The sequence below is a fragment of the Labrus bergylta genome, chromosome 15 (assembly GCF_963930695.1).
Source record: "Labrus bergylta chromosome 15, fLabBer1.1, whole genome shotgun sequence".
NCBI lineage: Eukaryota > Metazoa > Chordata > Actinopteri > Labriformes > Labridae > Labrus > Labrus bergylta.
In genome coordinates this window covers 614,505-627,541 of record NC_089209.1, presented here as the reverse complement: position 1 = coordinate 627,541, position 13,037 = coordinate 614,505, and the positions used below count along the sequence as shown (strand labels likewise).

General features: G+C 44.8%; 1 protein-coding gene across 1 annotated transcript in view; it reads right to left on the bottom strand.

Moving 5' to 3' along the window:
- The window catches only part of LOC110003864 (uncharacterized), a 21,597-nt gene that overhangs the window by 5,305 nt on the left and 3,255 nt on the right, over positions 1 to 13,037 (bottom strand). The window contains exons 2-8 of the mRNA XM_065964091.1: positions 6,644 to 6,984; positions 5,707 to 5,807; positions 1,143 to 1,212; positions 954 to 1,000; positions 705 to 855; positions 324 to 455; positions 39 to 227 (exon numbers count right to left, since the gene is read on the bottom strand). Coding sequence (XP_065820163.1) covers positions 39 to 227; positions 324 to 455; positions 705 to 855; positions 954 to 1,000; positions 1,143 to 1,212; positions 5,707 to 5,807; positions 6,644 to 6,984 — 1,031 coding nt within the window. The remainder of the gene's footprint in view (positions 1 to 38; positions 228 to 323; positions 456 to 704; positions 856 to 953; positions 1,001 to 1,142; positions 1,213 to 5,706; positions 5,808 to 6,643; positions 6,985 to 13,037) is intronic.

Below are 13,037 nucleotides of genomic sequence, written 5' to 3'. Positions count from 1 at the left end.
GCTGCTGTCTAACAAACAGAACATTTTGTGTGTTATTGTCTCACAGAGATGTGTGTCTTGTAGACAAAGTGTTCTCCTCGGCGTTTGGTGATCAGCAGCATGTGGTCGAACAGGAAGAGCGTCCTCTCGTTTTTGGCTCGGTGGACTTTGAAGGTTCCCTCCAGGACCAGTTCTCCGTACGTGGTGAGGTCAGGACCTTTCCAGTTCAGCAGTAAAGACTGAACCTCCTGCAGGACAAAACACGACGCGAGCTTTCAGACGGGAGGAGGGTTTTTAATCACAGGTGTTTCTTTGTGTGCTCAGGTGTTGTCATGGTTACTGACCTGGAGCCTCACAGCGTGCTCGTGTTTCCTCTTCATGTCGTTGATGTACCAGGCGACACCCGTCATCGTGTAGATGGCGTCCTCCACCACCTCGTAACCCTCCTCCATCGGGTCAAAGTGCTTCGCTATCTCCTGTAAGAGAACGACATCATCATCAGGGGGCAGTGATGTCACTCAGGTCACATGAGCAGGGGGCAGTGATGTCACTCAGTGATGTCACATGAGCAGGGGGCAGTGATGTCACTCAGTGATGTCACTCAGGTCACATGAGCAGGGGGCAGTGATGTCACTCAGTGATGTCACATGAGCAGGGGGCAGTGATGTCACTCAGTGATGTCACTCAGTGATGTCACTCAGTGATGTCACTCAGGTGAGTCGTACCTGGAGCAGCAGGTGGTATTTGAGGATCCTCTGAACGGGTTTGAGCAGGTATGAACCCAGAGGCAGCGAGCGCTTCAGTAACGCCTGGCGCTCCCGGAAAAACTTGGCCAGAGATTTATTCCTCATGCACTCCGTCAGCGCCGCCACCGAACTACAACAGGAAGTGTGAGCAGGAAGACGGTTAAAGTAAGGTGTGACCACGAGTTAAAGAGTGACGTTGTGAACATGAGGTGAGACAGGAGGTCTTACTTTGGGTAGTTAGTGCAGTACTGAGTGTAGATCTCAAAGTACTCGCTCTGAAATGAGACAAATGAGAGCGCCGTCACTCCAACGATGTAAACACGACTTCATCGTCTCTAAGACTAGAAATCATTAAACCGATCAAATGTTTCTCATCATCAAACAACAACATGAAAAAATGTCTGAAGAGTGAAATACCTTCATGACGAAGCAGCGAGCCACCGCCACCGGGTCGTTATCACACAGGTCCAGAGCCTGGAGCAGCTCGCTGTCAACAGGGAAACACTGTTACCATGACAACCAGAGTAACAAGGCAGGACACTCACACGCTCCACCTCGTCTACCTCAGGAGGAACGAGTCAAACATGGCGTCCAAAAACACACATTTTATCAATCAGCTGTTTGTCTCCACCTGTGTCACACACCACAAACACACACACACACACACACACACACACACACACACACACACACACACACACACACACACACACACACACACACACACACACACACACACACACAGACAGACACACACACACACACACACACACACACACACACACACACACACACACACACACACACACAGACACACACACACACACACACACACACACACACACACACACACACACACACACACACACACAGACACACACACACACACACACACACACACACACACATACATACACACACACACACACACACACACACACACACACACACACACACACACACACACACACACACTCACTTTCACACACTTAATGCTCCCCCAAGCCTAGCCACCCACCAACCAGCCAGTGTTACACAATCAGAAAAAATCTGAAGAGAAAAAATAAATAAATATAAGAATAATAATAATAAAAAAAGAAAAAAGAAAGGAAAACCTCTGCATATATATATGCATACACACTATACAGGACTTACACACATAGTGTACGCAACATTAAGGCACAAGGTACAGAACAGTACATACATGTAGATACACGAGCGCAAGCAAGAGGAGAGCAGGTCCAGACAAACTAAGTCCAACAGAGAAAGAAAATCAAAAGCAAGAGCAGGATGTTTGACAATGAGTATGTAGAGATGATTTAAAGATATGAAAAGAGGTGATAGATCTAAGTGAGCGAGGTAGGTTATTCCAGTCTGATGGAGCTTTAAATTTAAATGCACGGGGACCAATTTCTTTCCTGATTGTTTCAAGTACGGAGGAAAATTAAAATAGATACATTTAAAAGTAAAAAGCGACCAATGAAACTTGGGAGCCAGCCAATTCAAAGACTCATACATTAGGCAGTGATGGGTCCTATATGGACACCTCAGAACAAATCTACAGAGACTGTTGAATAAGATAGTGAGAGGTCGAAGATTTGTCTCTGAGGTGTTTCCATAGATAACATCAGCATAATCAAGGATTGGCAGCACCAATTGTGTCACGATTCTTCTCCGGTCTTGCAGTGAAAAACATTCAACAGAACGATAAAGTGATTTTAGACGAACATATATTTTCTTAGAAATTGAGTTGATATGAGGTTTGAAAGATAACTGGGAATCTAGCCAAAGGCCCAAATATTTAAATTCACCTACTTTTTCTAATGTTGTTCCATCCAGGAAATTAATATGTCAGTTTTTTGTTAAGGGCAAAGAATCTGGTCGAGTGCAGAACAACATAAAATATGATTTTTTCTTATTCAGAAGAAGCTTATTGACAGAGAACCATTTTTGGACTAGATTAAAATCAGATTATTGAATTTGTGAAATGTCCGAACTGGAGGAGTATATTACAGTGTCATCTGCATATAAATGAATTTGACAGTCAGAACAGACTTGTGAGAGGTCATTGATGAAGATGGAGAATAATAGAGGACCTAAAGATGAACCTTGTGGAACACCTTTATCCATAATCTTGAAGTCTGACTGGCTGCCCTGAAAAAAAACACATTGACTTCAATAATGAAGAAAAGAGTTGAAAAACAACAAAGAGTCAGTAGAGAAACCAATAGCATGTAGTTTATCTAAAAGAAGATAGTGATCAACCATGTCAAATGCTTTAGCAAGGTCAATAAATATAGCACCTGTAGACATATTGCTGTCAGATGCTGACTGTATGTCATTGGTGAATTTTAGGAGAGCAGTGGTGGTCGAGTGGTTTGGTCTAAAACCAGATTGGTGTGTTGATAATAAGTTGTGATCATTAAGATATTTAGATAATTGATTAAAGATGAGTTTTTCAAATATTTTTGCAATGCTATTAATAATTGAGATAGGTCTGTAATTATTGATGTCCTTGGGGTCACCCCCTTTATGGAGAGGGGTTACTCTGGCACATTTCCAGGATGAGGGAGTTTTACCAGTTGCAAGAGATGAATTAAATAAATCAGCCAGAGGAAATGATAAAATATGAGAGGCAAGTTTAAAGAACTTAATCTCCAGACCATCTGGACCAGCACTGCATCCAGAGCTTAGACCATCAGTGACCTGTTGGACATCAGTTGGTGTGATAGTTCTGAAGGAAAAGGAACTGCCACATCTGTTCTGAGTCGGGGTAAAGTCAGAGTGAGAATAACCAGACAGGGAGCTACCAATTGTAGAGAAGTGTTGGCTAAATGCCTCTGCAATTAATGATGGTTCACTGACAGTTTCATTGTTTATTCTGATACGAGTAGTAGGATTGTTTGTGGGTTTATTGGTTATACTATTGATTCTCTTCCAAAATTGCTTTGGGTTCTTAAAATCAGTTGACAGACAGTCTTTGTAATAATTTGCCTTAGCATTTCTAGTATTGGTTTTACATTTATTCCTCAGCTCTTTATAAGCATTCCAGTCAGAAGAATTATTTGTTGCACGGTATTTTTTCCAAGCCTTGTCTCTTTGTTTGAATAAGTGTATAAGATCTCCTTTTATCCAAGGTAAATGTCGACCCTTGACTTTAATTGTTGTCCAGGGAGCATGTTTATTAATTATCTCAACAAGCTCAGTATAAAAGTAATTCCAGGCATCTTCAACGAATGGTATTAGTTGAAATCTTTCCCAGTTGATGTTTAAGATATCTTGAATATAAAGTTCAGAGTTAATATTATTAGTCTTCCTTACTTGGATGAATTTAGGAGGAAGATGAGGCACTTTGATTTTCCAAACACAAAAAACAATAGAATGGTCACTGAAAGAGTCAGGTAATACCCCAGATTGTATGATTCTGTCGGGATGGGAAACTAGGATCCAATCAAGTAGAGAAGACGAACTGGGGCCAACTCTGGTAGGTTCACTTATAAGTTGGGTTAAATTTATGCTGTTGAAGAGATTGCGATCATTACGGGATGAGCGATCTGCCCAATTGGAGTTGAAATCACCTAATATGATTTTTTCACTAGTGCAGTCTAAAGAATTAATGGTTGATAGGATACATTCAGTTGTTTCAGCAGGAGCATTGGGAGGTTTATAGATATTTCCTATGATAAGTCGTTTGTTTTCATGTAAAATAATTTTAACAAAAAGGCATTCAAAACGCGAGGGATTGTCAGTTGGTAAAATCAGTTCTGCAGTCAAATTTGAGGATACATATGTCAAAAGACCCCCTCCTCTTGAGCCCCTGTCTTTTCTATAAAGGACATAGTTATCAATTGTGACTTCATCATCAGAAATATTGCTGTTTAACCAGCTTTCAGAAAGAGTCATTACATGAGGTTTATTATAGGTGAGCCAAGCTCTCTATGTTCAAGTGAATAACATGCACACCTTTAATAGAGTTCATTATTCCGAGATGATGTGAAAATAAATATGCAAGTAAGGTGGCAGCAAAAATGCACACCGATCATCATCATCACAAATAGCAATATGTAATAAGAAGCAGGAGAGCAACACACACACACACACACACACACACACACACACACACACACACACACACACACACACACACACACACACACAGACACACACACACACACACACACAATAATAAGAGTAAGATTAGGTACATAGCTCATGTTCATAGCTCGTTATTATTAGATTCAAAAAACAGAGGTAAGTTTATTCATACTAAATGATATAGTCAGCCTTGATGAAGTCATCTGATGACATACTAGAAAATAATAAAATAATAGAAACCTCAGATGCTTCAGAATTAATTTACTTCATCATTCAGAGTTTTCACTGATTGTAATAAATTATCGTAACGGTCTATCCCTTCCCATCAACTTAAAATAGCCGAACTCTTTTAGTGTTACACAGTTTTACGGCATTTGCGACACATTTTACGGTAGTGTGTGTGTGTGTGTGTGTGTGTGTGTGTGTGTGTGTCTCAGTGTGTGTGTGTGTCTGTGTGTGTGTGTGTGTGTGTGTGTGTGTGTGTGTGTCTCAGTGTGTGTGTGTGTGTGTGTGTGTGTGTGTGTCTCAGTGTGTGTGTCTGTGTGTGTGTGTGTGTGTGTGTGTGTGTGTCTCAGTGTGTGTGTGTGTCTGTGTGTGTGTGTGTGTGTGTGTGTGTGTCTCTGTGTGTGTCTCTGTGTGTGTGTGTGTGTGTGTGTGTCTGTGTGTCTGTGTGTGTGTCTCTGTGTGTGTCTCTGTGTGTGTGTGTGTGTGTGTGTGTGTGTGTCTCAGTGTGTGTGTGTGTGTGTGTGTGTGTGTGTGTGTGTGTGTGTGTGTCACCCTCTGACATCACTCAGCGAGAGATTCACCTGAGGAGTCGTCATGACAACAGTCAGGTCGTTTCTGAACAACCAATAACTAATCAACAGCCATGATCACTTCCTGTCACCTGTTGAACTCGTAGATGTCCTCGATGTTCCCGAAGAGAGCGCACACCTGCTCAGGACGAATCGACAGGTCGCACTGATCGATGATGTGAGCCAGGTAATCCTGTAGGGGGAAGGAGACAAGGGAACGACACAAGAAGAGGAATCAAGGGGGGAGGAAGGAGAAAAGGTTACAACAAGGGAGAAGGAAACAAGAGAGATGGAAGGAGACAAATCAAGAGGAGGAAGGAATCAAGGGAACAAAAGGAAACAAGGGGGGAGGAAAGAGACAATGGAACACAACAAGAGAAGGAAGTAGACCAGGGATGAAGGAGACAAGGAAACAGAACAAGAGGAGGGGAAAGAGGGAGAGAAGACATTTTCAGTTAGAGCCGAGGAAGAATTGAGGTTCAGTGATTAGAGCGTGCGCCCAAAGTACAGAGGCTGTAGACGTGGTCACAGAGGCCCCGCCCCCTCTCTCTCCTCACAACACTTCCTGTCTTCAGCTGTCTTTTCCAAAACAGGCAACAAAGCTAAATAATTTTAAAAACAATCCAAAGGTTAAAATAATAAGTTCAACACGTCTCAGAAACATATTTCAAAATAAAGTTCAGAAAGGTAAATGTCTCTGTCTTTCCAGCAGGGGGCGACATGACATCACTTAGATTAGATTGAATAAGTTATAAAGGATCTTTGAGGAGAGTCTGTACGGTGGCCTGCAGGGTCAGATCCTCTCGTTACATAATCAGTTAATCGGCTCGCTGCAGAACGTCTTAGAAGGTTAATTATAGTCAGTGATGTCATCACATTAGAGCGTGCTCACTGGACGTCTGTACTCATTTATCTCCTACATGAATTAAAAAACATGAAGAAGAAAACATCACTCAGACTGTAAAAGGTTTAATATTAACCTGCTTGTTACCACGGCAACACAAAGATGTTGTGTAATATGATCATCACCTCTACGATCATGCGCAGGTCTCTGACGTACATCCTCTCCGTCTCGATGATCTCCATGACGACGCGGTCCAGGTAGGTCAGCTGAGGAGCCATGACGAACGGCTCTTTGTCGTTGGCGATGCAGTGGCTACGCCCCTTCCTGTCTGGCCCCCCCTCAGAGCTCAGGTCCAGGTTGAGTGCCGGGGTTTGGTCAGACGGAGGGGGGGCGGGGTTCTCGTCCCGGGAGGATCCGGATCCCGAGGACAGCGTGGAGATCAGGCTGAGTGGGCGGGGCTCTGAGGAGTCGGAGGGCGTGGCCGACGGAGCGCGCTCATTACTGCAGACGGAGAGGCGGGGCGACTCTGTGAGAGGGGGAGGATCAGTTATTAGTGATCAGGTGAAGCTCTTATTTTGATAGGGACCCAGGATCTCATTATGGCCTTTTCACAATTAAAGTCCTTTTACTACAAGACGGAGAAATTACTTTGATGAGAAGAGTTTCACAATAAGAGTCGTAAAATCATCAAGTTATAACCCTAACCTCTCACTGGAGGCAGACTTTCACAGTAAAAGCCCTGGTATGATAACTGATCCAAATGTGTGGCCCGACTGAGGGCATCCTTTCAAAATAAAAGCCCTGGTATGATAACTGACCCAAATGTGTGGCCCTGAGGGCATCCTTTCACAATAAAAGCACCAGACAGTATATGAAGATGGTGGATGTTTGTTTCTGTTTTCTGCTCCTGGAACAGTTTTTTTAAATGTTCAGGATGTGATGTCACAACCAACTCATGATGACATCATCACTGAGCTGAAGATAAATGTGTAATGATTCCTCCTCACCTGTCGGTCAGGTTAGCGCCCCTCTGAGAACGAGTTGGAGAAACATTCAAAGAATGTGAAGAATCCTTCAGAGCAGTTTGTGAAGGAGAAACAGGAAATGTAAAGATCGTAAACAAGACGTGAACAAGACGTGAACAAGACGTGAACAAGACGTGAACAGGACGTCAACAAGACGTCAACAAGACGTCAACAAGACATGAACAAGACGTGAGACGTCAACAAGACGTCAACAAGACGTGAGACGTCAACAAGACGTCAACAAGACGTCAACAAGACATGAACAAGACGTGAGACGTCAACAAGACGTCAACAAGACGTGAAGAAGACATGAACAAGACGTGAACAAGACGTGAACAAGACGTGAACAAGACATGAACAAGACGTCAACAAGACATGAACAAGACATGAACAAGACGTCAACAAGACGTCAACAAGACGTGAACAAGACATGAACAAGACGTGAACAAGACGTGAACAAGACGTCAACAAGATGTGAACAAGACGTCAACAAGACGTGAAGAAGACATGAACAAGACATGAACAAGACGTCAACAAGACGTGAACAAGACGTGAACAAGACATGAACAAGACGTCAACAAGACGTGAACAAGACATGAACAAGACGTCAACAAGACGTGAACAAGACGTCAACAAGACGTCAACAAGAAATGAACAAGACGTGAGACGTCAACAAGACATCAACAAGACATGAACAAGACATGAACAAGACGTCAACAAGACGTGAACAAGACATGAACAAGACGTCAACAAGACGTGAACAAGACATGAACAAGACGTCAACAAGACGTCAACAAGACGTCAACAAGACATGAACAAGACGTCAACAAGACGTCAACAAGACATGAACAAGACATGAACAAGACGTCAACAAGACGTCAACAAGACGTCAACAAGACATGAACAAGACGTCAACAAGACGTCAACAAGACGTGAACAAGACGTGAACAAGACGTGAGACGTCAACAAGACGTCAACAAGACATGAACAAGACGTCAACAAGACGTGAACAAGACGTGAACAAGACGTGAGACATCAACAAGACGTCAACAAGACGTGAACAAGACATGAACAAGACGTGAACAAGACGTGAGACGTCAACAAGACGTCAACAAGACGTGAACAAGACATGAACAAGACGTGAACAAGACGTGAACAAGACGTGAACAAGACGTGAACAAGACATGAACAAGACGTCAACAAGACGTGAAGAAGACATGAACAAGACGTGAACAAGACGTGAACAAGACGTGAACAAGACGTGAACAAGACGTGAACAAGACATGAACAAGACGTGAACAAGACGTGAGACGTCAACAAGACGTCAACAAGACGTGAACAAGACATGAACAAGACGTGAACAAGACGTGAGACGTCAACAAGACGTCAACAAGACATGAACAAGACGTGAACAAGACGTGAACAAGACGTGAACAAGACGTGAGACGTCAACAAGACGTCAACAAGACGTCAACAAGACATGAACAAGACGTGAGACGTCAACAAGACGTCAACAAGACGTGAAGAAGACATGAACAAGACGTGAACAAGACGTGAACAAGACGTGAACAAGACATGAACAAGACGTCAACAAGACATGAACAAGACATGAACAAGACGTCAACAAGACGTCAACAAGACGTGAACAAGACATGAACAAGACGTGAACAAGACGTGAACAAGACGTCAACAAGATGTGAACAAGACGTCAACAAGACGTGAAGAAGACATGAACAAGACATGAACAAGACGTCAACAAGACGTGAACAAGACGTGAACAAGACATGAACAAGACGTCAACAAGACGTGAACAAGACATGAACAAGACGTCAACAAGACGTGAACAAGACGTCAACAAGACGTCAACAAGAAATGAACAAGACGTGAGACGTCAACAAGACATCAACAAGACATGAACAAGACATGAACAAGACGTCAACAAGACGTGAACAAGACATGAACAAGACGTCAACAAGACGTGAACAAGACATGAACAAGACGTCAACAAGACGTCAACAAGACGTCAACAAGACATGAACAAGACGTCAACAAGACGTCAACAAGACATGAACAAGACATGAACAAGACGTCAACAAGACGTCAACAAGACGTCAACAAGACATGAACAAGACGTCAACAAGACGTCAACAAGACGTGAACAAGACGTGAACAAGACGTGAGACGTCAACAAGACGTCAACAAGACATGAACAAGACGTCAACAAGACGTGAACAAGACGTGAACAAGACGTGAGACGTCAACAAGACGTCAACAAGACGTGAACAAGACATGAACAAGACGTGAACAAGACGTGAGACGTCAACAAGACGTCAACAAGACGTGAACAAGACATGAACAAGACGTGAACAAGACGTGAACAAGACGTGAACAAGACGTGAACAAGACATGAACAAGACGTCAACAAGACGTGAAGAAGACATGAACAAGACGTCAACAAGACGTGAACAAGACGTGAACAAGACGTGAACAAGACGTGAACAAGACATGAACAAGACGTGAACAAGACGTGAGACGTCAACAAGACGTCAACAAGACGTCAACAAGACATGAACAAGACGTGAACAAGACGTGAGACGTCAACAAGACGTCAACAAGACATGAACAAGACGTGAACAAGACGTGAACAAGACGTGAACAAGACATGAACAAGACGTCAACAAGACGTGAACAAGACATGAACAAGACGTCAACAAGACGTGAACAAGACGTCAACAAGACGTCAACAAGACGTCAACAAGACGTGAACAAGACATGAACAAGACGTCAACAAGACGTGAACAAGACGTCAACAAGACGTCAACAAGACGTCAACAAGACGTCAACAAGACGTGAACAAGACGTCAACAAGACGTGAACAAGACGTCAACAAGTGTGAGCTGTTCAATGTGACCTGCTGCAAAATGACAGGTAGCCTAGCTTACCGTGCTAACAGGACCTGCTGTGTAACGTCAGGTAGCCTAGCTTACCGTGCTAACAGGACCTGCTGCGTAACGACAGGTAGCCTAGCTTACCGCGCTAACAGGACCTGCTGCGTAACGTCAGGTAGCCTAGCTTACCGCGCTAACAGGACCTGCTGTGTAATGACAGGTAGCCTAGCTTAGCATGCTAACAGGACCTGCTGTGTAATGACAGGTAGCCTAGCTTACCGTGCCAACAGGACCTGCTGCGTAACGACAGGTAGCCTAGCTTACCGCGCTAACAGGACCTGCTGCGTAACGTCAGTTAGCCTAGCTTACCGCGCTAACAGGACCTGCTGTGTAATGACAGGTAGCCTAGCTTAGCATGCTAACAGGACCTGCTGTGTAATGACAGGTAGCCTAGCTTAGCATGCTAACAGGACCTGCTGTGTAATGACAGGTAGCCTAGCTTAGCATGCTAACAGGACCTGCTGTGTAATGACAGGTAGCCTAGCCTACCGTGCTAATAGGACCTGCTGTGTAATGACAGGTAGCCTAGCTTAGCATGCTAACAGGACCTGCTGTGTAATGACAGGTAGCCTAGCTTAGCATGCTAACAGGACCTGCTGTGTAATGACAGGTAGCCTAGCTTAGCATGCTAACAGGACCTGCTGTGTAATGACAGGTAGCCTAGCTTAGCATGCTAACAGGACCTGCTGTGTAATGACAGGTAGGCGAGCTGTCATACTGAACAGGAAGTCATCGTTTTCCAAAGAGCTCCAGGAGAGCTACATCTTCCTGTGAAAAGGACCAGCCAATGAATATGCTGCGTTTTTTAAAACACTGCTAGTGTCCATTTTCAGTGGCCCACGATGGAAATGTGTGTGTACAAAGAAAATAAACGAACACAAACGAGAAGTAGAACTGACTGTTGACGACCAACTTAGAGGAGGAAACTCTTAAAGGTGCGGGGTTGTGAAGTGTCCCAATTTGGAGGTTTGAAAATATGGTCATTAAAAAAAAGTCTACAAAGAGCTCAAAGTCAAAAAGATACAAATCTGAAGGAGCTGAAACCACGACATGCCGGCTGTTTCTAAATTATGAATCTGGATGGATCTGACCCCCCATCAGACCCCCATCAGACCTCCATCAGACCTCCATCAGACCCCATCAGACCCCCATCAGACCCCCATCAGACCTCCATCAGACCTCCATCAGACCCCCATCAGACCTCCATCAGACCCCATCAGACCTCCATCAGACCCCCATCAGACCCCCATCAGACCCCATCAGACCCCCATCAGACCCCCATCAGACCTCCATCAGACCCCATCAGACCTCCATCAGACCTCCATCAGACCCCATCAGACCTCCATCAGACCCCCATCAGACCTCCATCAGACCCCATCAGACCTCCATCAGACCCCCATCAGACCCCCATCAGACCCCCATCAGACCTCCATCAGACCCCCATCAGACCCCCATCAGACCTCCATCAGACCCCATCAGACCCCCATCAGACCTCCATCAGACCCCATCAGACCTCCATCAGACCCCCATCAGACCTCCATCAGACCCCATCAGACCTCCATCAGACCTCCATCAGACCCCATCAGACCCCCATCAGACCTCCATCAGACCTCCATCAGACCCCATCAGACCCCCATCAGACCTCCATCAGACCCCATCAGACCTCCATCAGACCCCATCAGACCCCATCAGACCCCCATCAGACCCCATCAGACCCCCATCAGACCTCCATCAGACCCCATCAGACCCCATCAGACCCCCATCAGACCTCCATCAGACCCCATCAGACCCCCATCAGACCTCCATCAGACCCCATCAGACCTCCATCAGACCCCATTAGACCCCCATCAGACCTCCATCAGACCCCCATCAGACCCCCATCATCTCCACCTCAGCACATCTGATCAGCCAATCACGTCAGAGCAGCAGGTTCCCACCACCCAATCAGATTCATCACACCGGACAGATGATTCACATTGATTGATTGGTTCTGATGTGATTCCTGAAGCATGCTGGGATTTATTCTGTCATTGACTTGTATTTGTGGTAAAGTTAGTGAACGTAGCGGTTAACCACTGGACAGACTGTTAACCTCTGGACAGACTGTTAACCTCTGGACAGACTGTTAACCTCTGGACAGACTGTTAACCTCTGGACAGACTGTTAACCTCTGGACAGACTGTTAACCTCTGGACAGGCTGTTAACCACTGGACAGACTGTTAACCTCTGGACAGACTGTTAACCTCTGGACAGACTGCTAACCTCTGGACAGACTGTTAACCACTGGACAGACTGTTAACCTCTGGACAGACTGTTAACCTCTGGACAGACTGTTAACCACTGGACAGGCTGTTAACCTCTGGACAGACTGTTAACCTCTGGACAGACTGTTAACCACTGGACAGGCTGTTAACCTCTGGACAGGCTGTTAACCACTGGACAGACTGTTAACCTCTGGACAGACTGTTAACCACTGGACAGACTGTTAACCTCTGGACAGACTGTTAACCTCTGGACAGACTGTTAACCTCTGGACAGACTGTTAACCACTGGACAGACTGTTAACCTCTGGACAGACTGTTAACCTCTGGACAGACTGTTAACC